This window comes from Euprymna scolopes, chromosome 18 (genome assembly GCF_053919585.1).
Source record: "Euprymna scolopes isolate OS-2025 chromosome 18, ASM5391958v1, whole genome shotgun sequence".
Classification (NCBI taxonomy): domain Eukaryota; kingdom Metazoa; phylum Mollusca; class Cephalopoda; order Sepiida; family Sepiolidae; genus Euprymna; species Euprymna scolopes.
In genome coordinates this window covers 129,156,587-129,182,127 of record NC_136499.1, presented here as the reverse complement: position 1 = coordinate 129,182,127, position 25,541 = coordinate 129,156,587, and the positions used below count along the sequence as shown (strand labels likewise).

General features: G+C 34.3%; 1 protein-coding gene across 2 annotated transcripts in view; it reads left to right on the top strand.

The window, feature by feature from the left end:
* LOC145297821 (uncharacterized) overlaps positions 1 to 25,541 on the top strand; it is a 139,710-nt gene that overhangs the window by 78,656 nt on the left and 35,513 nt on the right. The window contains exon 11 of one of the 2 annotated variants that reach the window (XM_080144142.1): positions 21,788 to 21,853. The exons of the other annotated variant lie outside the window; for it this stretch is intronic. Within the exon in view, the coding sequence (XP_080000268.1) occupies positions 21,788 to 21,853 (66 nt within the window). The remainder of the gene's footprint in view (positions 1 to 21,787; positions 21,854 to 25,541) is intronic. 2 annotated transcript variants of the gene reach the window in all.

The window sequence follows — 25,541 nt, the reverse complement described above, 5'->3', positions numbered from 1 at the left end:
ACTTCCCCTGAGCGATATTCATATTCCGTTCTGTCTCCACTTGGATCTTCCGACCACTTGGTTGTATCAGTTAAGATAAAAATGAAATGCAACAAGTCTTCAGGCGTACCTCTCCACTGTGCAGTATATCAATGCTCTACGGCTGACTGGGATAGCTTCCGTACATTTATATCTGATCTACCTCTGCATTCCATGTTTAAAAAGAATGTGTCCTCTATAGTATCAGACCTGACCGAATGGTTAATTGTAGGCATAGACCGATTCATATCATCCAAAAAATTTTGACAAAAACCTAACAGCCAGCCATGGTTCTCCCCGGAATGTGCTGCTGCCATCGCACACAGAAATCACTTTTTCCATAGCTACCAATGTAATAGATGCACTGAGACTAAAGCTGCTTTCAGGACTGCCAGCAGCCACTGTAAAAGAGTAATAAAAAATGCAAGAGAGCTATATGCTCAGTCCGTTAAATCCAAAGTAGCTGAGCAGCAGCTTGGTTCCCACCAGTTTTGGCAAATAGCATACAGGATCCTGAACAGAAGCGTGCATTCTATCCAACCATCATCTCGTCAGCATCAGACAAAGCCAAACTATTTACCAAGAACTGTGCAGCTAATTCTACCCTATGCGACCAAGGCTATCAACTCTCCATATTTCCTCCTATAATAGACACCACGCTATGCAACATACAAATATCTGTTCATGATGTCACCAAGCTAATCAAGAACCTTGATTCCAGTAAAGCAACTGGCCCTGACGGCATTCCAATTAGTGTTGAAAAAGCTTCAACCAGAATTTGCCCCCGTACTTACAAACCTGTTCAAGTGTTGTCTTAAGGAGAATTGCTTCCCAGCAACCTGGAAAACCTCATCAGTATGCCCTGTATTTAAGAACTCAGGTGACAGGTCATCTCCCTCTCAGTACAGACCAATAAGTCTCCTGTGTGTCATGAGCAAGTTGCTGGAATCCATATTAAATAAAGAAGTAGTCAACCACCTCAGCAGAAATAACCTTCTTAGTTACACGCAATATGGTTTCTGTTCTGCTAGATCTACAGTAGATGTGCTAACGGTTATATCTCAGAGCATTAGTGAATCTCTCGACAAAGGCTTCCTTTCTAGGGCAGTTGCTGTTGACAAACCAAAGACCTTTGATAAGGTATGGCATCACAAGATTTCCAGCTACGGTATAACTGGAAATGTTTTCTCAATAATTAAATCATTTCTCTCTGATAGGCTCATAAGAGTAGTGGTTGATGGGCAGAAATCAGAGGCCCACAGTATTAATGCTGGTGTCCCTCAGGGGTTCATCCTGGGCCCAAGTCTCTTCCTGATCTACATCAATGATCTCCTAAAACACACATTATTCGTTGATATCTATGCTGATGACACAACCATCTATGGCAACACATCAAAGGCCGTAAATGACAAAGTTCTCTCTGATTCTCTCTCCTCTGATCTTGCGTGCATGGTACAGTGGGGGAAGAGGTGGCTGGTTATTTTTAATGCATCTAAAACCAAGCTCCTATCTTTACATTATGAACGCCATCTGGTATCAACTGAAATGGATGGCTCTCGTCTTGGGGAGGCCCCATGTTTTGACAAGCTTATGGGATTGACCTTTACTCCTGATCTGAAATGGAACACGTACATAAAATCTGTTGCCAAGGTCGCTGGAAAAATGGTGGGATCCTTCTACTGCTCCAGAAGATATCTCACTACCGATGCAATTCTCTATCTGTATAAAAGTCAAGTACGTCCAAGGATGGAGTACTGCTGCCCCATCTGGGCAGGAGCTGCTAAAAACAGCCTATCCTGCCTTGACAGAGTACAAAATAGACTTTGTAGCCTAGTCGGGAATGCCCTTTTCTCTTCCCTGCAACCTCTCTCCCACAGAAGGGACGTTGCGAGCCTGTCTTTGTTTTATCATTATTTCTATGGGAAGCGCTCATCTGAGCTCCAATCTCTGGTCCCCCCTTGCCAATCTTTCACGAAAAATACCCGTCTAGCTGAAACCACTGTCAGTAATTTTCCCCATTCTTTATCTGTACCTAAATCAAAACGTAGATTCCATGAACAAAGCTTCTTTCCTAGAAGTGCACGCCTGTGGAACTCACTTCCGTTGTCCTGTTTCCCACCTGACTGCAACTTGGATGTTTTCAAGTCCAACATAAACAAATTCCTGATGACCCGCCCCCCCCCCTTAAGTAAGGCACTTTATCAGATCTTAATTACTAACGATTACTACGATATTGTCCCATTGATTACTGTACACACAATAACCCTTATCCCCGAGTGGCCTCCGGGCCTTGATAAGTGGTGACTTCTGTGTAAAAAAAAAAAAAATAAAATAAAACAATGATTGTGTGTGTCATTGTGAGTTCAAAGCTAGGTTAGCTGTCCTCTCGAGAAGACATTTTGAACCAACAAATACACGCAAAGGTGCCATCTGTGAGAAAGTGTGCAAGACACCTGCTGGATTGAAAGGATACATGCGATGTCATAGGAAACGTCGAAATTATTGCTGAACCCTCTTTCATTTTCGATGAGATAATCCACCATATCTATATAGCTATAAAAGTGCGTGTGTGAGGACAGCTCTTAATTTATATACTCAATGAATTTTTTATTTACAGACTTGAAATTTAGTATATAGGGTATTCGAACAAGTAGAAAACTTTTTAATCTGTTTTCACCCCCCAAAAAGGGCTGCTAAGGTATCAAAATTAAAAAAATTGGCGCGTGTGTGTGGGGAGGGGTCATTAAAATTTTTATCTGTTTGTCAACAGTTTCGCGAATGCGCATGCATAAATCATTCCAATGACAGATTTCTTATGTTAAAAATAAGTATGTTGTAAAACACTTTTTAAAAACGTGTCAAGCTGGCCTAATGGCTATTGTACTTAAGTTACTATCTTTAGGTTTTGGTTTCGATCTCAGCTCAAGCATTTTTATTTTTTTTTTATTACAAGAAGTGAACTGTTTAGAAAAAAACATAATACTCGCATGCACACGTGTCTGTTTTCGTATGAGTTAAAATATAATATTTATACATACTTTACGACTGGGCAGCCTGCTAGTGTGTGTGTGTGTGTGTGTGTATTGTTGCTATTTGCTCTGATGAGTTAAGGGCAAAATAGATTCACTGATTGATATAACACTTAAGTGATTGATTTTGTGCTACGAAACATGTGCTGTCAAGAATTGTAAATGTCTACTGAATTAAAGGAATCAATTGTAAGATGGTCAACATTATGAATTTTGGAATATAGTTTTTGTCATTTAATCACTATATATATATATATAGCAAGGTATCTGGTATTGCTCAAAATTCTGAACAAGAGAATAGAACATCAAAAAAAATGTGTATAACATTTATAAAGTCTTTTCTTGCTCTTTTTACCACCATTATCCAGAGACAAAATGCCGGTTATCATAAACGTTTTATTTTTTTCATGAAGAGGATGGAATCCACTCATGATGGAGTATTTTTGAAAAAAAAAAAAATGTTGTTTCTCTCGTATTTCTGCATCCACATAAACTCGTATTACAATGCGTTCCCCATTGGTGTTTATGCATTTTGTACAACTTAACTCTAACCCTAACACGTTTCTAAAACGAACTCACTAAGTCAAAGGTGTGTGTGTGTGTGCACATCGCGCATGGAATGGGGGGGGGATCATCTGCAAAAGGATCCAAAACTTTTTTTTTTTTTTTTTTTTTAACTAAACTGAATTATTAGTCAAACTTTCGTTTTTTGACACATCATCATCATCATCGGTTTAGCAACCATTTTACATGCTGATATGTGTTGGACGGCTGGAATAAATTCACTTACAAACTAAACTATTTTTGGTCTTTATTTATCCATTAAGTCAATTCTCCCCTTCATCAGCAATGCTGGTTAGTAATGGTAGAATTTCCCTTAACTTAACTCCATCCACTTCTAATTCTTGCAATCACACTAGCACCTGCTCCATCCTGTGCTCCAATGGTATCACAAATATAACAAACTTTCCCAACAACCTCAATAGTTTTGCCATACTTATACTCACATTACACATCCTCATATCATTTCTCTCCATGCAACGCATGTCCTCAACCTTTGCTGTCCACGTCTCATTTCCATACATCATCATACTACACAGATATGCCTGGTAGACTCTTCCCTTGATCAACTGAGGTAACTCTCTGTTAGTTAGTGATGACAGAATTTTCCTGAACTAACTCCATCCACTTCACATTGACCTTTATTATAGAGTAGAGGATACGTATTTGATTTATGTAAAGTAATACATCTGGCCAGGTCTTTATTCATCCCTCTTTCTCTCCCGTCCATTTTTATCGCTTCGTCCTACATTTTCCTTGGCGTTTGTTATGTGAACCGCGATTTTTCATCAGGTTTTGTTTCCACACATCAGCGCTACACGCATACATTTTGTCGACTGTGATAATGCTCTGCTGCTTAGTGATGACAGAACTCATGTGCATTTAATCCGCCGTTCGACATTTGTTTTTATGATATTTAATTTATGCGACGCGTAAAATATTTGCTTCTTGTTTTCTGTCGTGCATTTTTCTTTTTGTTGTTTTTTGCTTTTTTTTAAAAATAATTTCCTTCGAATCGGTTAATTTTAATGCAGAGCGGCAGCTTTTCTTATGCATGGATTTTGTGTTTTTCGTTTTATTTCCTTCTTCATCAGACATTATTATTATTATTATTATTCCCTTCCACAGCTTGTGTCAGACTTAATTATAACTGCTTTCTATCAATTAAAGTTATTGCCAGTTGGATTTTTAAAGTTGGACTTAAATAGCATTTAAGCTTACATATCAAACTTTGATTCTGACTAGCCACTTTTTTTCATTTGTTATTGTTGTATCATGTTATTGGCATGATAAAATACTTTGCTATTGTTTATTCAAAAAAAAAATGTAGTTGTGTCTGCTCATATGGTAACATTTTTTTTTTCAAATTAAAATTGGTAAACGGAATAAATCCTCTTTTTAATTAATGAATTTGACTAAGCTAACATATAAAAATATTTTTTTTTTTCGATTTTAAAGATCGAACCCAAATGGTTGTTGAACATAAAGAATTTTGATAGAACCCTTTGTTTAATCCCAGGGGGTGGGTAGCTTAGTCTCGTTCCACCAACCAGCGATTTGTAATCGTGTTCTTAATATCACCCATACAATTAATACACTGTAAATTCTTTAACAATAATATAAGAACAAAACCTAGGGGACCCTTTCACTAACAAACTCATCAGGAGTTAATTGTGGTTTTGAAAGATACAAAAGACGAATCAAATTAACACGCGAGAGCAAATACTCGGAGATATACTATATATAAATATAGATATAATATAAAAATAAAATAAAAATAATATAAAAATAAAATAAGAATAATATAAAAATAATATAAAAATAATATAAAAATAATATAAGAATAATATAAAAATAAAATAAAATAAAAATAATATAAAAATAAAATAAAAATAATATAAAAATAAAATAAAAATAATATAAAAATAAAATAAAAATAATATAAAAATAAAATAAAAATAAAATAAAAATAATATAAAAATAAAATAAAAATAATATAAAAATAAAATAAAAATAATATAAAAATAAAATAAGAATAAAATAAAAATAAAATAAAAATAATATAAAAATAAAATAAAAATAAAATAAAAATAATATAAAAATAAAGTAAAAATAAAATAAAAATAATATAAAAATAAAATAAGGGTATGAGAACGAATGCTTTTTGTCGGCAAAGCGACGGCTTGCGTAAACTATAAATATTAGATTAGATATTGATGTTTAAACAAGTATTAAAAATACACGCAAATCGTAATAAATTGTGAAAATTTCATCCAAAACAACTAAAATAGCTTTAAGTCTGCAAGGACCCGTGGCATAACGGGTATAGGTGCTGAGAAATAATGTACATGCTCACTTTCTCATTTCAATTTTTATCTTCTGAAGTAAAAAAAAAAAAAAAAAAAAAAAAAATGGTGACCTCTGAAAACCATTAGAGAACACATAGGATAATAAACGTGTTAACATCATAAAAACTACTTGGTAACAATTTTAAATGTTATATTCATTCAAAACAGACCCAAATATCCCTAAAAATCAACTTTTGACGGATGAGTGCTTACTTGGTCCACATCAATAATTTCCCCTGATTTTTTTTTTTTTTTTTTTTTTTAAATAAATAAATTATAGCAAAGTACATTATTACTCTACAAATAACATGGTACAACAATAACAGATGAAAAGATCATGGTGTAGTATATGTTCTGATACTACACTTCACCGTTTCCGTCCTCGGTCAGTGGAGGAGAAATCCTTCATGACAGACAATGTCTATTTTTGTTCCTATTCAGAGTATCCCTTTTTGGGGAGCTGGATTTTCCCCACATTAAAAACTGACGTTGTGTATAACTCTTCCCTCGTGGGGACGCAAGTAAATAGTAACAATAACAAATGAAAATGGGCTAGTCAGAAGTAAAGCTATATTTGCCAGCTTGAATGCTATTTGGGTTTGACTTTGAAAATCCAGCAGGACAACTTTATATGTTACATGACATTTATTGTTATTTCATAATGCTCAATAGTTCTTAATAGAGCATTATTATTAATTATAATATTTGTATGAAATAGTATTTTATTGTTTTTTATTAATTCCATGATATTGCTTTTCTATTTTCAAAACGTCACATAGAATTTCAACTATGTTTCTTCATCGCTAGTAAATGAGAAACCTTTTACGTCTTTCTTTCCACGTGGCTAAAGCTCTTGTCATAACCGGCCCCACTTCATCCAAGCCTTAAGTAATCGATAGAATATCTCTTAATCGGGTTCTAAAGTACATTTGTTATCTATTGTATTGTTGTACGGCATAATCACGTTGACACACCAAAGTTAAGCAATGTTGAGTCAGGTCATTACTAAAATGGGTGACCAATTAGGGAATTCCAGGCGCTGTATGTAGGAGGACGTCGACACCTGCCTACAAGAGTTGCAAAAACCTAACATCGTCATCTCCCTTAATGGGGATATACACGTGACTGGGGATCACTTGTGAATTTCATACTCCCATGGAACTTTCTGCTTTGGAGGAAGCCAGTTAAACCTGCATAGGGTTAGTGCCGTTTCCATATTTTTTTTTGTCCATGTGGGGACTCCCCCATGCACAAGATATGAACTTTTCCTAATATAAACATACATATAAATAGATGAAGAGGCACCAACTCTCGTGGTGTGTGTGTGTTTGTCTGTGTTTTGTGTGTGTTTCGTAATATGTTCTCTAGGTCTTCTATCTTGTTGGAAATACAAATACCTTTCTCCTAAACTATGTCTGTGTCCGAGACTTTCTCGGTGACTCTTTTGGGCCACAACATGTATAAAAGGGTAGTTGTGGGTGTGTGCGTGTGCACATATAAAACTAGAAAAATATAAAACAAACAGCCACAAAGTTGGCATTTTCATGATTGGTGTTGCCCTGGATGAATAATATGTAAAAATTTAGAAAAAAAATTATTCATTCTTTAAACTGTTGCAGATTTCATCAGAGAGGCCTCCCATTTTTTTTTTTTTTTTTTTTTTTTTTTTTGTTTGTGGACTGTTATCCTCATCTTCATTGTTGTTGTTTACCACGTTTCGGCCAACTTATCCCCTGGCTTTTTTCAGGTGGTTAACCATAACGGGATAGGAATGCTGAGTCTCTTAACTGTATTCCCAGTTGTTATTGTCTCGCTATGTTTTGGCCAACTACTCCTCTGCTTGGGTAGGATTGAAACTGCTATCTTCAAACAATAAAACTGTAGAGACTCCACACCTTTATCCACTGTGCCATGAGTCTTAAAGAAGGTCAGAGGATGAGTTGGCCGAAACCTGGTAAAACAATAAAAAATATGAAGATAAGGGTAACAGTTCTAAAAAAAAAAAATGAATTCACAAATTATGGGGCCTCATCTCAAAGGATCCAAAAAAACAAAAAAAATTATTATTATATATAGTGATCCACATACAGTACTGTTTTGCTGTTTCACGGATCATCAGTGCGGCTAGACAGGCAACTGCCTCAAGCCAGGATCGAAACCCGACTGCCCAAATAACAGTCAAGGCTTCTCACCATTGCGCTATACGGATGCTGCTGTGTGGGTAATGAAAACGATGTTTTGTCATCGTCCAAATGCCTCCGCTCGATTTGTTTACACAAAGAGCATCGCTTAATACGCCAATGGTACTTTGTACATCACTTCTCAATATGCTCCACCCAAGATAGGGAGCATTATATGTCATCCACGTACATTACTGTTTCGCTGTATCACAGCTCATCAGTGCTGTGGTTAGACAGGCAACTGTCTCAAGCCAGGATCAAAAAATACATACATATATATATATATATATATATATATATATATATATATATATATATATATATATATATGATTATTTTTCTTATGGCAACTCTGTCCTTGAGGAATCTATAAAAGTGTGTGTGTGGAGAGAGAGAGAGGAATGGGCTGGAAGGGAGGTGAGGGGGGGATTGGGAAGGGATAAAGAGAGATAAGTTTTTTATAGATATATATGCTATTAATATATATAAAAGAGGGAGGGGGATATTTCAATGTCTTTTAGTTTTCGGAATTTATTTTGCGATGAGGATTACTAATTAGATTACTGCATATTGTATTATTTAAACTGTTTTATATCTTGCATGTTATTTTCAAAGATTTTAACTTGTGTAGCCTTTGACCTTTATATCAAACTTGGCGGTCTACCCCCCCATAGATTTGACAAAGGGTTCAGTTTGAAATTCCAATGGACGTTAAGAAAATTGACCCCCTATCTTTTACACCATAATTCACACTTTTTTTTTTTTTTTTTTTTTTTTTTTTTGTTAATCTCATCGATTACAAACTTTCAGATTAAAAACAAATTTTTGAAAAAAACCCCAAAAATTTATAACTTTTATCGTCGGGGATCAGTTTTCAATTATAACGTTCTACTAAATTAAACACCCACTTTGTAACCACCATCGAGAAAAAATATCGACTTTCTCACATGACCGGTGATTATTCTAAAAAAGGAGTAAGGAAGGTAACCTTTTTTTAACTCCTATTCATCCCCGCTCATCTCTCATCTATGACTATAATTATTTAAAATAATGTAAATTAAACAGAAATATTATTTGTATCAAATGCTGAAAGTTAGACCCGTTCATTTATCGAGTATTTTATATATATATACAACAATTAAACTTGAGTTGAAAAAAAAAAAAAACGTAAAAATGTACCTTAACCCCCTTTTTTAGATGGGAATAATCACCGGTCACGTGAGAGTTGCAATATTTTTCTTGGATAGTCACAAAGTACATGTTCAATTTAGTAAAACGTTATAATTGAAAACTGCTCTTCAACGATAAGCCATAAAAATATTTTTTCAAAATTTTTTTTTTTTTTCATCTGAAGTTTGTAATCGATGAGATTAACACGGAAAAAGAAAAAAAAGTGTAAATTGTAGAATTTAGAGAGGGAAGGGGGTCAATTTTCTAAACATCTGCCGAAATTCCATACCAATTGCCAAATTTGACAAAATGCACCATATGAAGTTCAGAGGTTACATCAGCCAAAACGTTGTTCAAATAACCTCCAAGATGAGAACAGTTGTCCAAATAATCCAAATAGTTTGAATTATTTGTTGTTGTGGTTTTTGTTTTGATTTCTTTCTGGATCTTTGGTTTTTTTCATTCTGGAATCTTCTTCATCTGACAGTTATGTTTATTGACATTTTATTTTGACATTTTCAGTTAAGTTTATTGACATTTTGACATTTTCAGTTAAGTTTATTGACATTTTGACATTTTCAGTTAAGTTTATTGACATTTTGACATTTTCAGTTAAGTTTATTGACATTTTGACATTTTCAGTTAAGTTTATTGACATTTTAACATTTAATTTTGACATTTTTAGTTAAGTTTATTGACATTTTAACATTTAATTTTGACATTTTGACATTTTCAGTTATGTTTATTGATTAATATTTTGATTCATTAATAAATTGATTGATAGTTTATTGATTAATATTTTAACTTTTTGAATAAGTATAGTTTTATTTTTAATTTCATATACAGATGCCTTCTTCGTGGAAAAGGGAAAGAGAAAGACACCGAGGACAGGCATATCTCCCCACCCATCCCTAAGGATGGCCGATCATCTCTTATCCTGTCATCTGCCTTTCTGCTTCATCTCCTGTTACATCAGTACATTTCTCATCTTCTAACCCTCCCTACTCATTCCCCCAGTCTGGCATGATAATTACTCATCTGAAAATCAGCTGTTCAGTCCTCAACTCACAGTGGGGTCAAATTTTGACTTTGTCTAAAACAACTGATATTCCTATTGTATGTTGTTGAAAAGAACTGACGACAGACATTTACGTATAAAAATGAAATTATATTTTATTTATTTATTTATTTATTTATTTCTGCAATTACCGAGTAGGCAGTGAGAGGTTGAAGGGTGTATGTGACCTGATCTCTGAAAGTTGCTAACAAACCGGTTTTCTATTAATTTCTATTTGGGATAGTTAATATCACATTTTTGGATGCCCACATATCCATAACAGTAATGCCCATTTCAGGATTTTACCTACACATTCAATATAGCAACACATCTTACAGGAGGATATGGTTTCCATCCATTTTATTGTTTGGCAGTAAAACGAATATCAGTCAGACTCCATGATTTGTAAGGGGAAGTAATTCTGCATTATCAGCTGTTCAGTCTCGTTAAAGACGAGTATACACATATGTAAACATGAAATAATCTGGCTTCATGACGACTATGATGGTCTTGCTCTGAAAGACAAAGTTGCCATGAATTTCCTTGCGGACAGAAGATCATTTGTTAAGGAAAATATTGTGGCCTGAAAATCTAAAGTTTCTCTACCGCACACACATTTTGCAGATGTTGCATTAATATGTAATATAACTACCTTTCTTTTAAACTTTTCTTCCTTTTTCTAACCATACCTTTCTTTCCCTATCTATTTCTCTCTCTCTTTCTTTATTTTCCTTTCTTGTTATTTGACAATATAATAGAAAACGGCTTAACCTAGTTTCAGTGTTATTTTTTAAACAACCTCCAATAAGATTGAAAGCAATTTTAATCTCCCCCCCCTCTTATACACTATGATTTATCCATATCATTATTTTATTATCGAGCTCAACAGGACAATTACCGGCAACCTAAAATCGACCCACCTGCCATCTGTCTATACGATGCCCGGAATCGATCCGATTCATCGAGAGACAATAGCAAAGGCAAAGCATGACAAGCAGAGAAACGACAATTGCCATCCCATATTTGGACATCAAGATATACCGCAGCGACTATCATCTCACAAGAGCTTTGCCACTGTCACAGACCTCAAACGAACAGCACCAGCATACTTCCGCCTACGTTGGTGGAATGAATCGATCAAAGACAACAACAATGAGGCTCTTTGGTACCAAAAGATGACCTTCCAGCAAGTTCTGAACTCTGCTGGAAAGAATGGGTAACACTCAACTGAGCCCGAGCGAAGGTTGCCAAGACATGGGAGAACCTGCACAAGTGGGACTATGTACAGAATGCTCGATGTCCCTGCGGCACCGATGTGCAGACTATTGCATGTACCCTCACAGACTGTCCCCAAAGAGAGGCATGCTTCAATGTGAACCTGAGGGAGGCCTTGGACACTGCCCAATGATAGACCTTGAGATCGAGTGAAACGATGTGATGATGATGATCATCGTTTTGGACAATCTTCAGATTGTAAAATCTTCTAAATTGTGTTCGCAATAGCTGACAAAATAGACCGGACTCATTGCAGCATGGAAAAAATACGACTAATTCTATTCCACCTTCCACCAGTTAATATCATTTTAATCCAACCTGATAGGTCCTGAACTGTCATCTAAGCTTCAGCCTCTGTCTCACCGACGAAATGTTGCATCCCTCTGCCTGTTCTACAAATATTTTAATAGTGAATGCTCTGACGAACTGCAAGCATTTGTGCCCCCACGACGTAAATACCCTCAACAAACCCGAAAAGCAGCTAAATCCCACCCCTACACAGTGGAGATCCCTAGATGTAGGAGAGCTTTCTACTCCAGTAGTTTCTTCCCCAGAACCGCTAGATTTTGGAATTCCATTCCAGGTCCCTGCTTCCCCAACTGTACTGACATGCAGAAGTTCAAGTGTAACGTGAACAGACATCTTACTGCCAAATTCCCTACAAAGTACCCCTATAGCTTATATCCCTGATAGTAGCCCCCTATACCAAAATGGCAACGTGCCTTGTTTAGGGTGAAAATGTAATAAAAAAAATTGAAAAAAAAAAACAAAGAGACAGTTAAGTTGGTTTTTTTTTTTTTTTTTTTTTTTTTTTGTGTGTGAGGTGGGAGGCCAATGTGTTTTCAGTTCCTCACAAAACTAAATGTCACACTGTATTTTAACTCCATTAGAAATAACGCCGTAGAAACATGTTCTTTTTTTTTTTTCCAATTTTTTAATTCGCAAAAAGTCTTGTTACAGCCAGGGAAATTAAAGAAAATACGGGTTATTTCCCTTGACATATTCGGATGAACTTCTGTGCAATTCTTTCAGTTAAATCGCTGGATTAAACTTTAAAATAATTAAAACGAATAAAATAAGTAAAATAAAAACCAGCCTTAAAGATGGATGAACAATATCTTCCTCCCCATGAAATAATAAAAAAAATGAAAACAAATTTGGCTGAATAAGAAAAAGCTTTATTTTTTTAATTAACAGGGTTATCTGGCGTTGCCAAGGAAGTAACAATTTATTTCTATCGACAATAACACGTGAGGCAAATCTTATTGTAAAAAGCAAAACAATTGAAATAAAACTTAGAAAAACATTTTTAGAAAAATATTAGTTAAATCTTATTTAATCATCATCATCATCATCATCAAGTTAATGTCTATTACCATATTGGACAGCTGTTAGACAATTACTTTCCAAACTAATCTCTGGCCAGAATTTTATTTATCTCTTTTTTTTCTCGAATCCATCCTGACCTCTTCCTCCCATGTTTTCCTGTTAACTGACCCTGCTACCTCAACTGTTCTACACCTACTAACCCAAGAACTCTCATCCATTGAATTGTCGTCATCATCACTCAACGCTTAGCAATGTTTAGCATATGAAGAATCGTTGTCAAGTGTTAATTTCTAAAACATAATTATAAAAATTTCTCTAAACTTCTGTAATCTATTGAAAGCTCTGTTTCACATAACATGTTAACCATTGAGCTTAGTTTATATGTAACATTTTTTTTTTATTATTGAAATCACTCCAGACAAGGCATGAAGTCACTTGATGTAAAGATATAAAAAAATAACGGGTTTGTATTACTATACACATATTCAAAAAAGTTGTCAAAAAAAAACAAATATATAACAAATAAATGTTATCAAAGGCAAGGTAAGTTACTTTTCTACCTAACTGAATAATTTTTTAGTGTTTTTATTTAATGTAACATCTTTATTCAGATAGAAACTTACTCAATATATGTTACCGTGACATAGGCTGACTTATATTCGGTGGGTTTTGAACAGTATTTTGTATAGATTTTTATTTTTAACTCATTTTCCCAAACCTACCATGTTCAACAGAGTTCGGCGCTATTTTAAATTTTCCAATACATCGTTAAACACTGTATGTTTTTTGAGCTGAATAAGCATGTTACATTAAATAAAAACACTAAAATTTATCCAATTACGTAGAAAAGTAATTTATCTTTCCTTTGATAATATTTATTTGTTATATATTTGTTTTTTTTTTTTTTTTTTTTTTTTTGACAACTTTTTCAAATCTATGTGTATAGTAATGCTAACCTCCTAAAATATTTCAAATTAAAAATCATTAAAAAGCCAATGATAAATGTTAGATGGATTCAGTCCCAGAGCAACAATTCTTCCTCCTTTGTCAGAAACATTGTTCATAAAAAGTGAAAACAAAATAAGTGAGAATTACGAGGGACTCATAGGATCTGATTGATAAATAAATTCTGAATTATGGGATCTCTTTTGACTATCGCGATTTTTTTTTTTTTTTTTTTTTTTTTTTTTTCATTTAAATTCTTCATCCCAGAGTTCATGGTTGAACGCTGAAAGGCAAAACCTTGCTGATGTAATTGAGCACGTGGTTAGAATGTCTGCCCATATCATTACATTTTAGAAAATTGTACCATTATTTAAAATGAAAAATAAATTATTTACACAAGATTTCTTTTTTTTTTTTTTTTAATCTTTTTTTTTTTCATAAGTTATCATTTATCAAGGTCAAAATCCACTCGAGGATTTTGAAACTGATGAACAGAATAAACAAGATTAGATGTTTTTGTTTTGATTTTTAAAACCGTTGGAAGTAAATTGTTACTTAATAAAAAAAAAAAAATAATACGACGTTTCTTTAACGATCGTTCCCATTAAATTATGCTTCTTCGCATTATTAATAAAATCGTGGAGGATTGGATTCATGTTTATTACGCCATTTAATTATTAATAGACAACTGCATATTTTCTTTTTGTTATGTTTATTTTATTTATTACTAGCGGGGGTCCCTGGCGTTGCCCGGGTATGATGTGGAGGATTAGTAAGGAACACTGCAGTAGGAGGGGGGAGTGGTAGTAGTAGTAGCAGAGGGGTGGGATCAAAACAACAATAGGCAGTTTGGGTGGAGAGAGGTTTAAAAAAAAAAAAAAAAAAAAAAGGCTCGAACTCGTTACGTGAAGGAGGTAAAAAAACAAACTATTGGCTGATGTTTCTATCGCAAAATCAGAAGTCGAGAGCGTTGAAATTAAGCGTAGTCAATCCAATGGAGACGATGACTTGCAAAAATGTTTGCATAAAAGGCAATCCCTCCTTGTGAAAAAAACAGCTGAGTTGAGAGTGAAGGAATGAATGTTTTTGGCCAATTTTTTTTATATTTGTCGTCCAAGACATCGAGCTACAAAACGATACCAATCTTGTGAGGATCCGACGCGTGTGTCAAAAGTTTTTGGCAGATATACAAACACACACATACACACATTTTGCCATTTTTATATATAGATTTTGTGAAAATTTCATATATTTTTTAATCACGTTAACATTCATTTTCTTTTTTATTTATTCAAACGTATCCATTAATTTATTTGAATTTATTATCGTTAAACGAGTATTTTACTTTTTTATGATTTCTGTAAAAAATGTTTCTGTAAATAAATATATTATTTAAAAGAAAGCTTACTGATCTAAAAAAAAACTTCACATTTGTTCGCTCAAAACTAGCATTGCCCAGGAATGATGAGCCCTTTTTCCGAACCTCAAACACCTTCTTACCATTTTTATTATTTTTATAATATTCAATTCTAACAATTGTAGAAAAAAGAAAAAAACATTTTGAACAAAAGTTCATCAATGTCCAATACAAATGCAGACCTTGAATGTAAACCACGATTGCGTTCTATTAAAAATTTTAGAAAAGCTACTTGATCTTGGTGTAGGGTTTTGTTTTCAATTGCATCCCACAACAGAGACAAACATCAAACATATTAAAGGTTATTATTATTGATGAAATCACATAGTTACTTATCTGAATGAGTTCCGGTTTTGAAAGTCCTCGGAAGTAAGGTCTCTCACGTTCAAAAGAGAGTCACCACAAAACTGATAGGTCCTGAACTGTCATCTAAGCTTCAACCTCTGTCCCATTAACAAATTAACTTTGGAATTCCCTTCCGGGTTCCTGCTTCCCCAACTGTACTAACATGCAGAAGTTCAAGTGTAATGTGAACAGACATCTTGCCGCTCAACTCCCTACATAGTATCTCTGCAACTTATGGCTCCTACATCAAAGTGGCACTGTGCCTTGTTTGGGGTAAAAAACAAAAAAATTGAACCCCCCTCCCCCCATCAAAAATGTAGATCAAATACTTTTTAGATATAAGAATATCCGTAAATTGCATTTTTTTTTTTTTTAAATAAAGCTTAAACATGGAAAAGTAAAGGACTAGTCGTTAAAACTGGAAAACAAAAGGACAAGATATTCTAGTAAAAAATATAATAAATTTATAACTTAAAATATTGCTGCGTTAAGAATTGATTAAATAATGATATAAATTGAATTTTAAAAAAACTTCTTAACGCTGCAATATTTTAATGTTAAAAGAATTGATGACAAAATAGGAAGTATCCACTTTGTCATGGCCGCCGTATCTGAAATTAGAATTTTTGCACTGATATTATTCCAAAATCGTCTCCAATTTTATTTTAAGGCCAAATTCATTTATTTTATTTATCAATTTATTTTTTCAAATGACAATTTGTTTTCAAGAATGTTTTTTTTATTCAATTTATTTGGCAAAAAATAAAACCATCATGTTTCAATTACCATACAGAGTAAAAAATTTCCATCACCATATAGTGTTAAAAATTTACACAGAAAAAGACACCATAGTCGAGTACCTGTCCAAATTCACATAGAATTGTTGCATTGTTGGTGCATCTATTGTCTCTCTTGGAAGCCTATTCCAAAGTTCAAAGATTCTGATCAAGAAAGTGGCGCCGTTCAATTGAAATTGACGGTGAAACAGTTTTTTATAATTGAAATTTTTTATACAACACAAATTTTCAGTAATGACACACAGTACAAGCATCAGCAGCATCTTACACTGATTAAGGCTTCACATAAGCAAACTGACTGTTTGACGTAGTTTCAGTGTTGTTTTTGCAACAATCATCAGGAATATTGCCTGAACTCTGGAGATGTGTCCTTTTGACGGTCATTAATTTTCTGGTTCTCTGAGTTCATTTCAGTGTAGTTGTGAAATGAGGAATCTTGTCTTCCTGTACTGCATCTGCTGAGATGAGCGTGTGTACTGCTGTCGTGAAGGCGGAAGAAGCTGTGTTCACTTGTCAGAGAATTAACAGCAAAAAGGAAGAAACTTGAAGGAAAAACGTGGGGTTCAGTGGGCATTTTAAAAAGTAGCCTGTGATTGGTTATTTTTCATCCAATCACAGAGCATGTAGCAAGTAATTCGATAATTTCAATAAAGTTTCAGAGTAATATTGATACGACATCTGACCACAAACTGTACGAGGAAACAATTGGTAAAAAATAACTGCATTTGTACTGTTTGACGCTTCATAAACATAACGTTTGCTTCTGCATGTTGTTAATCTCCAGCCAAATAAAATATGGAACCATAATCTTTATTTCCATGGCAAGTGCTCGTCTGAGCTCCAATCTCTGGTACCCCCCCTCGCTAATCTTTCACGGTAAACACCCATCTAGCTGAAACCACTGTCAATAATTTTCCCCAATTTTTAATTTGTGCCTAAATCAAAGCGTAGATTTCATAAGCAAAGCTTCTTTCTTAGAAGCGCATGCCTGCGGAACTCTCTTCCGTTTGCCTGTTTCCCACCTGACTAAAACTTGGATGTCTTCAAGTCCAACATAAACAAATTCCTGATAAACCGCCCCCTTAAGTAAGACACTTTATCAAATCTCCAATACTAACGATTACTACGATACTACCCCATTGATTACTGTACACGCAATAACCCTTATCCCCGAGTGGCCTCTGGGCCTTGATAAGTAGTGACCTCTATGTAAAAAAAAAAAATCTGCACATGTAGAGGTCTTGTCATTAGGTCTGCATAGGTTTGTTCTTTTTGGCTATAACTGTGTATTGATAGTCTTGTCCAATATACGCCCATGTCCATTTTATCCAGATTACCCTTGACCCGTTTTACTTCTTCTAGAGATAACATTTCTGGTCCATCAGTGTCAATTAGAACCAAAGGCAGGAAATCTCTCTTTGTTTTTTAAATTCATTGCTGTTTGTAAAGGTAACGTTTTCTTTGCAACTTTTATTTGTTTTTTTTTGTTTTTCGGTCTTTTTTTTATTATTTCAATTTATTTTGCAAAAAATGAACACAATTTTGCTTCAATGCCGAGTACATGTGGTAAAGGAAACATGTGGTAAAAATTTACAGATAAGACAACACAGTAATTCAACACCATTTTTAAATTCACCTTAAATTGTTGCATTTATTACATCACTTGGAAGTTTATTTTAAAAACCCAGGATTCAATCAAAATCGGCAGTGAAAAAAGTTTCATGTAGTGTCCGCATAGTTCTCTTTCTGGTGCAGAGTGTATTAAAAGTCTTGGGGAATACCATAATGGCCATTTAGGAGATTGTAAACGAAAACGTAATCGTCTGCATTCACGGGAGAAAATTTGTTTTTCGTTCGTTTTTTTTTTTTTTTTCAATTCAATTTATTTTGCAAAAAATAAACACAATTGTGTTTCAATGCCATGTGCGGAAAAAGTGGTAAAAATTTACAGAGAAAAGGGCATAAGTAGTCCAACACTTTAGCTAAAATTGTATTTATTACAGGACTTGAAAGTTTATTTTAAAATGCATGAATTTTGCCTGAGAATTCAACCCTCTTCTGATTCAATCAAAAAAGCTTCATGTAGTGTTCACCTAGTTCTCTATCATCATAATGCCCATTAAGGAAATTGTAGACCAAAACGAAATCACTGCGTAAACGTCAGCATTCAAAGGAGAACATCTAAAGCTTTTTCAGTCGGCCTTCGTAAGGCAGATCCAATAGTCTCTTCATTATTTGATTATTTCTCATGACAACTGGTATAAAAGCAAAAGCTGCGTCAATGATTGGATCATCTGGTTGCCAAGTTGAGGGAATTTGAGATAAGCCTACCCAGACCAGTTTTGGCATGTTGAGCATTTATCAAGGATAAAAGCCACTCAAGAATAAGGGTTAATTGGATGAAATGAGTGTCAGTAGAAAGATGGAGGACATTATGACAGACATTTCAAAGCACCGAAAAGAAAAATATTTCTGACTAATGCTTTATATATTTTTAGAGAGAAAGAGAAAAAGACGAACAGTGCCGAAATGGATAGAGAGAGGAGGAAGAGAGGGATAAGTAGAGAGAGAGATTGACAGAAAGAAGAGGCAAGGAGGGATTGATAGAGGAAGGAGAGAAAGGTGAAGAGATACGAGAAATCGAAAGAGAAACATGAAAAAAAAAAAAAAACTGACAGAGAAAGAAAAAAGTGGAGACGAACAAAAAAAACAAAACTTTTGAAACACAACTCGTCGTATTTTTTACTTAAAATATTAAAAAAAATTTTTTTATCAAACATGAAAACAGGATGGTGTCATATTTACAAATTGGATACCACGGATCCAGGACACCCCCCCACCCCACCCCAACAAATAAAAATACCTCTTTACCTTGGCCTAACGTTCACAGGAAACATGAGTTGGAACAATTACATTAAAAGCATTGCCAGGGCCGCTGCAAAGAAGGTGGGCTCCCTCTACCATGCTAGAAAATTACCAACACGCGAAAGTATCCTGTACCTCTATAAGGCCACCATTCGCCCATGTATGAAGTATTGCTGTCATATTTGGGCTGGTGCATCTACTACTAGTCTCTCGATCCTTGACAAGGTTCAAAAGAGTCGCCAATCTGATAGGCCCTGAACTGGCATCTAAGCTTCAGCCTCTGTCCCATCGACAAAATGTTGCATCCCTCTGCCTGTTCTACAAGTATTTTAATGGTGAATGCTCTGATGAACTGGAAGCACTTGTGCCCCCACAATGTAAACACCCTCGACAAACCCAACAGGCAGCTAAATCCCACCCCACACTGTAGAGATTCCTAGATGTAAAAGATCTTTCTACTCCAATAGTTTCTTCCCCAGAACCGCTAGACTCTGGAATTCCATTCCAGGTCCCTACTTCCCCAACTGTACTGACATGCAGAAGTTCAAGTGTAACGTGAACAGACATCTTGCTGCCCAAATCCCCACATAGTGCCCCAGTAGATGTTACCCCTGATAGTAGCCCCCTACACCAAAGTGGCAATGTGCCTTGTTTGGGGTGAAAATGTAATTACAAAAAAAAAAATTTTGTCATTTGTGTCCACAATCAATTTTTATTGAAATACTAACTTGAGCAGGGACTATTGCTTCATATTAGTGATGGCACAATTAATTGGAACCGGGAATAAAAACAATTGGAACTTTTGGGGGGGAATCTGTGTCGGAATCGGAAAAAAATTGTATATTTTCCAATGCCAAAAACGATTCTTTTAATTGTCTTTCTTATTTGATTTTGTTTAAAGCAAAATCTTTCACTGTTGATAGTAATGATAAAAAAAATATATATATATATTATTTTTTATCATATATATATATATATATATATATATATATATATATATATATATATATATATATTGACTGATTTTTAACTATCAGTAAAACTAAAATTCATAGAACCTCTCCCACAAATGTATTTAACTAATTTTTACAATATATGGGGAAAAAATGAAAACTTTCTTAAATATTTAAAGATTTATAAAGAATCTGAATCGGTAATGGTATTGGAATTGTTCCATCACTTGTTCAACTTCCCAACGGGGTTGATACGTTAATATCCCCAATAGATCCACTAAAATCTGAGCTCAGCATAGCCAATCCCATAAATACCACAACAGTTTTCTATTACCCTTACAATGCGCCCTCTGGTGTGCATTAAAGAAGCCAGCAGAAGAAGGGACAAAGAGGAAACTAAGTAGTTTCAGATCCAAAAATTGACTACCACTGATCCAGGTTACACCAGAAATACCTCATTATATTTTCATCCTTTGTCACCATTTTTATTGAAATATTAACAAAATTATCTGCCGTCACCTGGGATCCTGATTTTTTACAAATTACGTCCATTACAAAAAAAAAAAATAAGATAAACATTATAAAACTATGATGTGTGATGTTTTAAACTGAAGTAGATATATATCTTTTTTATTTTGTTTTCTGGACTGTTTAACAGCATATCGACCCCTTTTTTCGGGTTACATGATGAATTAAGTTTTTTTTATTTGGCTTACTTGGATTCTTCAGACTACTGTCCTCATCTTGAGTGTAACCTCTGACCTTCTTCAGGTGGGTCTTGTTGAACTCGGGGAGGGGGTGTCTTCTTGTCAAATTCAGGAATCTGCAAGGACCCATAGCATGGTGTATAAAGTACTTGGTAAAATTCAGTTGTAAGCTACATCGTTCTGGAAGTTGAAGGTTCAATCCTTAGAGTGGATGACACTCAAAATACAATTGCAAACTATTTAAGACTTCTCCTGGTCATGGCTGACATGTTAACCTATGAATCAAACAAAGGGTTCCGTTCAAAATTCCATGCAGATTCCTGAGTTCAACAAGATACACCTGAAGAAGGTCGGAGGTTACATTGACTGAAACATTGTGAAAATAAAACTCAAGATGAGAACAGTAGTCTGAATAATCAGAATTGTCAATCCTCATCTCAAAAATTCAGAAACAAAAGTTTGATTACTTCTGAAGTCGGATCCTAATTTGTATTATTCAAACTATTCTCGTTTTGGTTGCTTTTACAAGATGAGAACAGTAGTCCAAATAATCCAAATGCTGCAAATGATCAATCCTCATCTAAAAAAAAAAATTCTGAAACAAAACTTTTCATATTTTCAAAATCTTTTTTTTTTCATTTCTGAACCAAATATTAAAAATAAAAAATGCATTTTATTTTTATTAAAAAAAAAATTTTTTTTGTCAAACACACAACATGGAATGCGTGTGCACATGCGTGCTGGCCTTAATGTTGCCTTAAAACCATACACTGTGCCCTTTGACCTTTCAGGAGAGCATAGTTTACTATGCTGACTTTGAAGTTCTCAACTCAACATCTTATCTTGCTCGGGACCCAGTGAGTTCTCTCCCTTTTCTATGACTGCTTGCCACATACATCACTCACTACTCATCGCTCTCTCTTCCCCTTCCCCCCTTTCTTTCCACTCCTTCCCTCTCTTCTCATCTTTCTCTTCCCCTCTTCCCCTTTCTCTTCCCCCTCTTCCCCTTTCTCTTCCCCCTCTTCCCCTTTCTCTTCCCCTCTCCCTTTTCTCTCTTCCCCTTTTCTCTCTTCCCCCTTTTCTCTCTTCCCTTTCCCCCTCTCTTCTCTTTCCCCCTCTCTTCTCTCCTTCTCCTCCCTTCTTTTCCTCCTCCTCCTCTTCCCCTTCTCCCCTTTCTCTTCCCCCTCTCCCCTTTCTCTTCCCCCTCTCCCCTTTCTCTTCCCCCTCTCCCCCTTTTCTCTCTCCCCCCTTTTCTCTCTCCCCCCTTTTCTCTCTCCCCCCTTTTCTCTCTCCCCCCTTTTCTCTTTTCTGCGTTGTCCTCTTCCCCTTCTCCCCCTTCCCCTCTTACCCTTTCTTTCTCCCCCCTTTCCCCACTCTCTCTCTTTCCTCTCTCTATTTCCTCTCTCTCTTCATTCTCTCTTCTTCGCTCTCTTCCACCTCTCTTTCCCTCTCTCTTTCTACCTCTCTTCCCCCTCTCTCTCGTCCCACATCATTTTTTCGCCCCCCCCTCTCCTCCATCTCTCCAAAAAAGATCTAATATATTTATCAGAAATATTAATTTTCTGTTTGGTGTTTCTTTTGCTATAGTTTTAGCGCTGTCGTGAGATGTTTGTTAATGTTGTGCTTTTTTAATCTTATTTTTTTAATTAAAAGATTTTTAAAAATGTTTGAATTAAAAAGAAAAAAAAGGTGGTTGTGTGTGTATATATATATATATATATATATATATATATATATATGAAAAAAAAAAACACTATGAAGTAATAACATTTCATGTTGAAATTAATAAAAATTCCCAAAATAACGAAAAATGATAGAAAATTATTTGCAAGAAAAAAATAAATTTATCAAATAATGCAGTTTTATCGGTTTTTAGTCTTTTGCTGTTAATTCGGTATGACAAACTGACTTACCTCCCTTGTTTTCACTTTTGCTATTTCAAATTATCAAAAATATGCAATAACAATTTTCAAAGAAGAAAAAAGTAGTTGAAGCAAAATTTTTACTTTTTTTCGTATGCTTTTTTTTATTGAAACGAATTTCGACATGACGCATAATTACGTAATATTGCTTTACTTGAAATGCATTTTTTAATCTTTTTTTGATAGACATGTATAATATACAAGCAACTCCCCAAATTTCTTTTAAATTCAAACATTTTTTAATTAAAAGTTTTTTAGAATTCAGCTTTCTTTTTTTTTTTTTTTTTTTTTTTTTTTTTTTTGTTAATCTTGGCTTTTTCCCCCTCTTTTCTCCGCTTAGTTTGTTTTTAATCCGTAATTTCTGGCATAGCACGCACGGCATAATAGATTGAAACATTTATTAAAATTCGTTTTGTTTTTATTATTTAAAAATAATTTATATCTTGTTACGTTTTTGTGGGGTACTTATGCACTTATTGTACCGTGCTGAAACAATAACGTTATTTAGAAAGCCATTCTTAACATGAGGAGGGAAGGGTGTTTTGTAACTATTCTGTACTTCCACCTAACAAGTTAACTTGAATTTAACTTGAAAATACTATTTTTGAAAAAAAAAAAAAAAAAAAACTAGCACGGTAACATAAGTGCATAAGCACTTTTTTTTCTTTTTTTTTTAACTACGGATGGCTCAAATAACCTATAATTTTCTCCATCTCTTTCGAACTTTAACCCAGTCTAATAATACTAAACCAGCTGTGACACTAGGGTTATAGACATAGAATATTAAATATTTATCTACAAAAGTTTGGTATGCGTTTGTATTTACAGGATTCACCCCTAAACTGATCATTGACTTTTGGAACACATCTACTTGGTGTAAGTGATCATAATGTGGGCTATATTTATCTTAATTGAATTTTAGACAAAGGAGTAAAGAGTGGTGGTAGCCCTTTTTTTAAATCTAGATTTTTACAGATTTTGTGAAATTTTAACAAAAGGTGTTAGGCATGAATTAATAAATATTCTCAAGATTTCAATTTCTTTGGAAGTTTTTTTTCAAGAGTTTTAGGTACAAATATTTATTTGAAAATTCAAATATTTCAGATTTGCATTGAATTCGATTCATAGTCATTAGACACCAATTAAGCAAGATTTGCTGAATTTCAGTTTCTTTCTAAGATTACCTTAAACTTAAGCCTTTAATATGAGACAATTTCTAGAATAAAATCATGTGGATTTTGATGAACATTAGAATAAGGATTCTATTCACAAGGTCTAGCATGATTATATTTTAATTTTTATAAGGGGACATTAAAGTGGTGCAAAATTTGGTTTATTTGGGGGAATTTATTTTACCTTTCCTGGGACGGGTATTTTTCGATTCGATTTATGTAAATGATTGTCAATCTTGATTGTCAATCTTGATCGTCCGTTCGATGCAAATCAACACTTTTTGGATTGTTTAAAGTCAAACAAAAATGAATTATAGATTCAACGCGAGTTTCTATTTTACTTGTAATATGGCGAACGATTATGAGTTCATACCAGTGGTGAGGCGATTAATTGGAAAATTCGTAACTTTTAGGCATATCGGAATCGGTATCGGAATCTGAAATTTTCGTTGATTTTCTGATACCAAAGACGATTCTTTTAATTCTTTTTTTTATTTGATTTTGTTCGAAGCAATCTCCTCCATTGTTGGTAGTAATGATAAAACGATAAATATTTATTGGTTTTAAACTGAATGTAAAATTAAAATCCATCGATACCTCCCCCCCTCACGTGCATTTTTACGTTTAAGAAAATATCTGCACATTTAACATGCTTTTTTAACTGTAATTGGGGAAAAACATAACAACTCTATCGTTAAATATTTAGAGATTTATAAAGAATCGTAATCGGTGGTTGTATTGGAAAAATATTGGAGTCGTCCGATCACTAGTTTATACCCTCCTACAAATAGCCGTAATAGATCTGCTAGGATTTGAATGCGACATAGCCACAAAAGCAACAACAGTTTTCTAAGAGGCCAATGATGTACTCCCACCCCCCTGGTTTGCGTCAAAGAAACCAGCAAAAGGACGAACGAAAAGGAAAACTGAACAGTTTCAGATCCAAAGAATGATTGTCAGTGATCCAATGTATTCACACACAAAAAAAAAAACACCTTATTATATTATCGTGCTTCTTTTTTGTTTGTATTGAAACACTAGCAGGGTTATCCAGCGTTGCCCGAGGTTCTGATTTTTGCAAATTCTGCAGATTACAGAAAAAAAAAAAAAAAAAAAATCAAATGATCACCGTAATATTATAATTTGGATGTCAAAGTTAATTCGGGGACAAAATCAGAGTAAAAATAAGTTTGCCCCTGATCAGATTTGAACTCGTATACTCTGTCTCTATAAATGGTACCCTGAAGTCGAAACTATACTATTTTGAGACTATTTTACTTAGTATTAAATAATCTGGGGAAGATAGAATAGTAATCACAAAAATAGTATGACACGAGAAATTACTCCTTTACATTATGTATTATATATATTCGAAAATAGCATATGATTCTGTTGCGAAAATTCTGACTTGCCTGATTAGTGTGCGTGCGTGCGTGTGTGTGTGTGTGTGT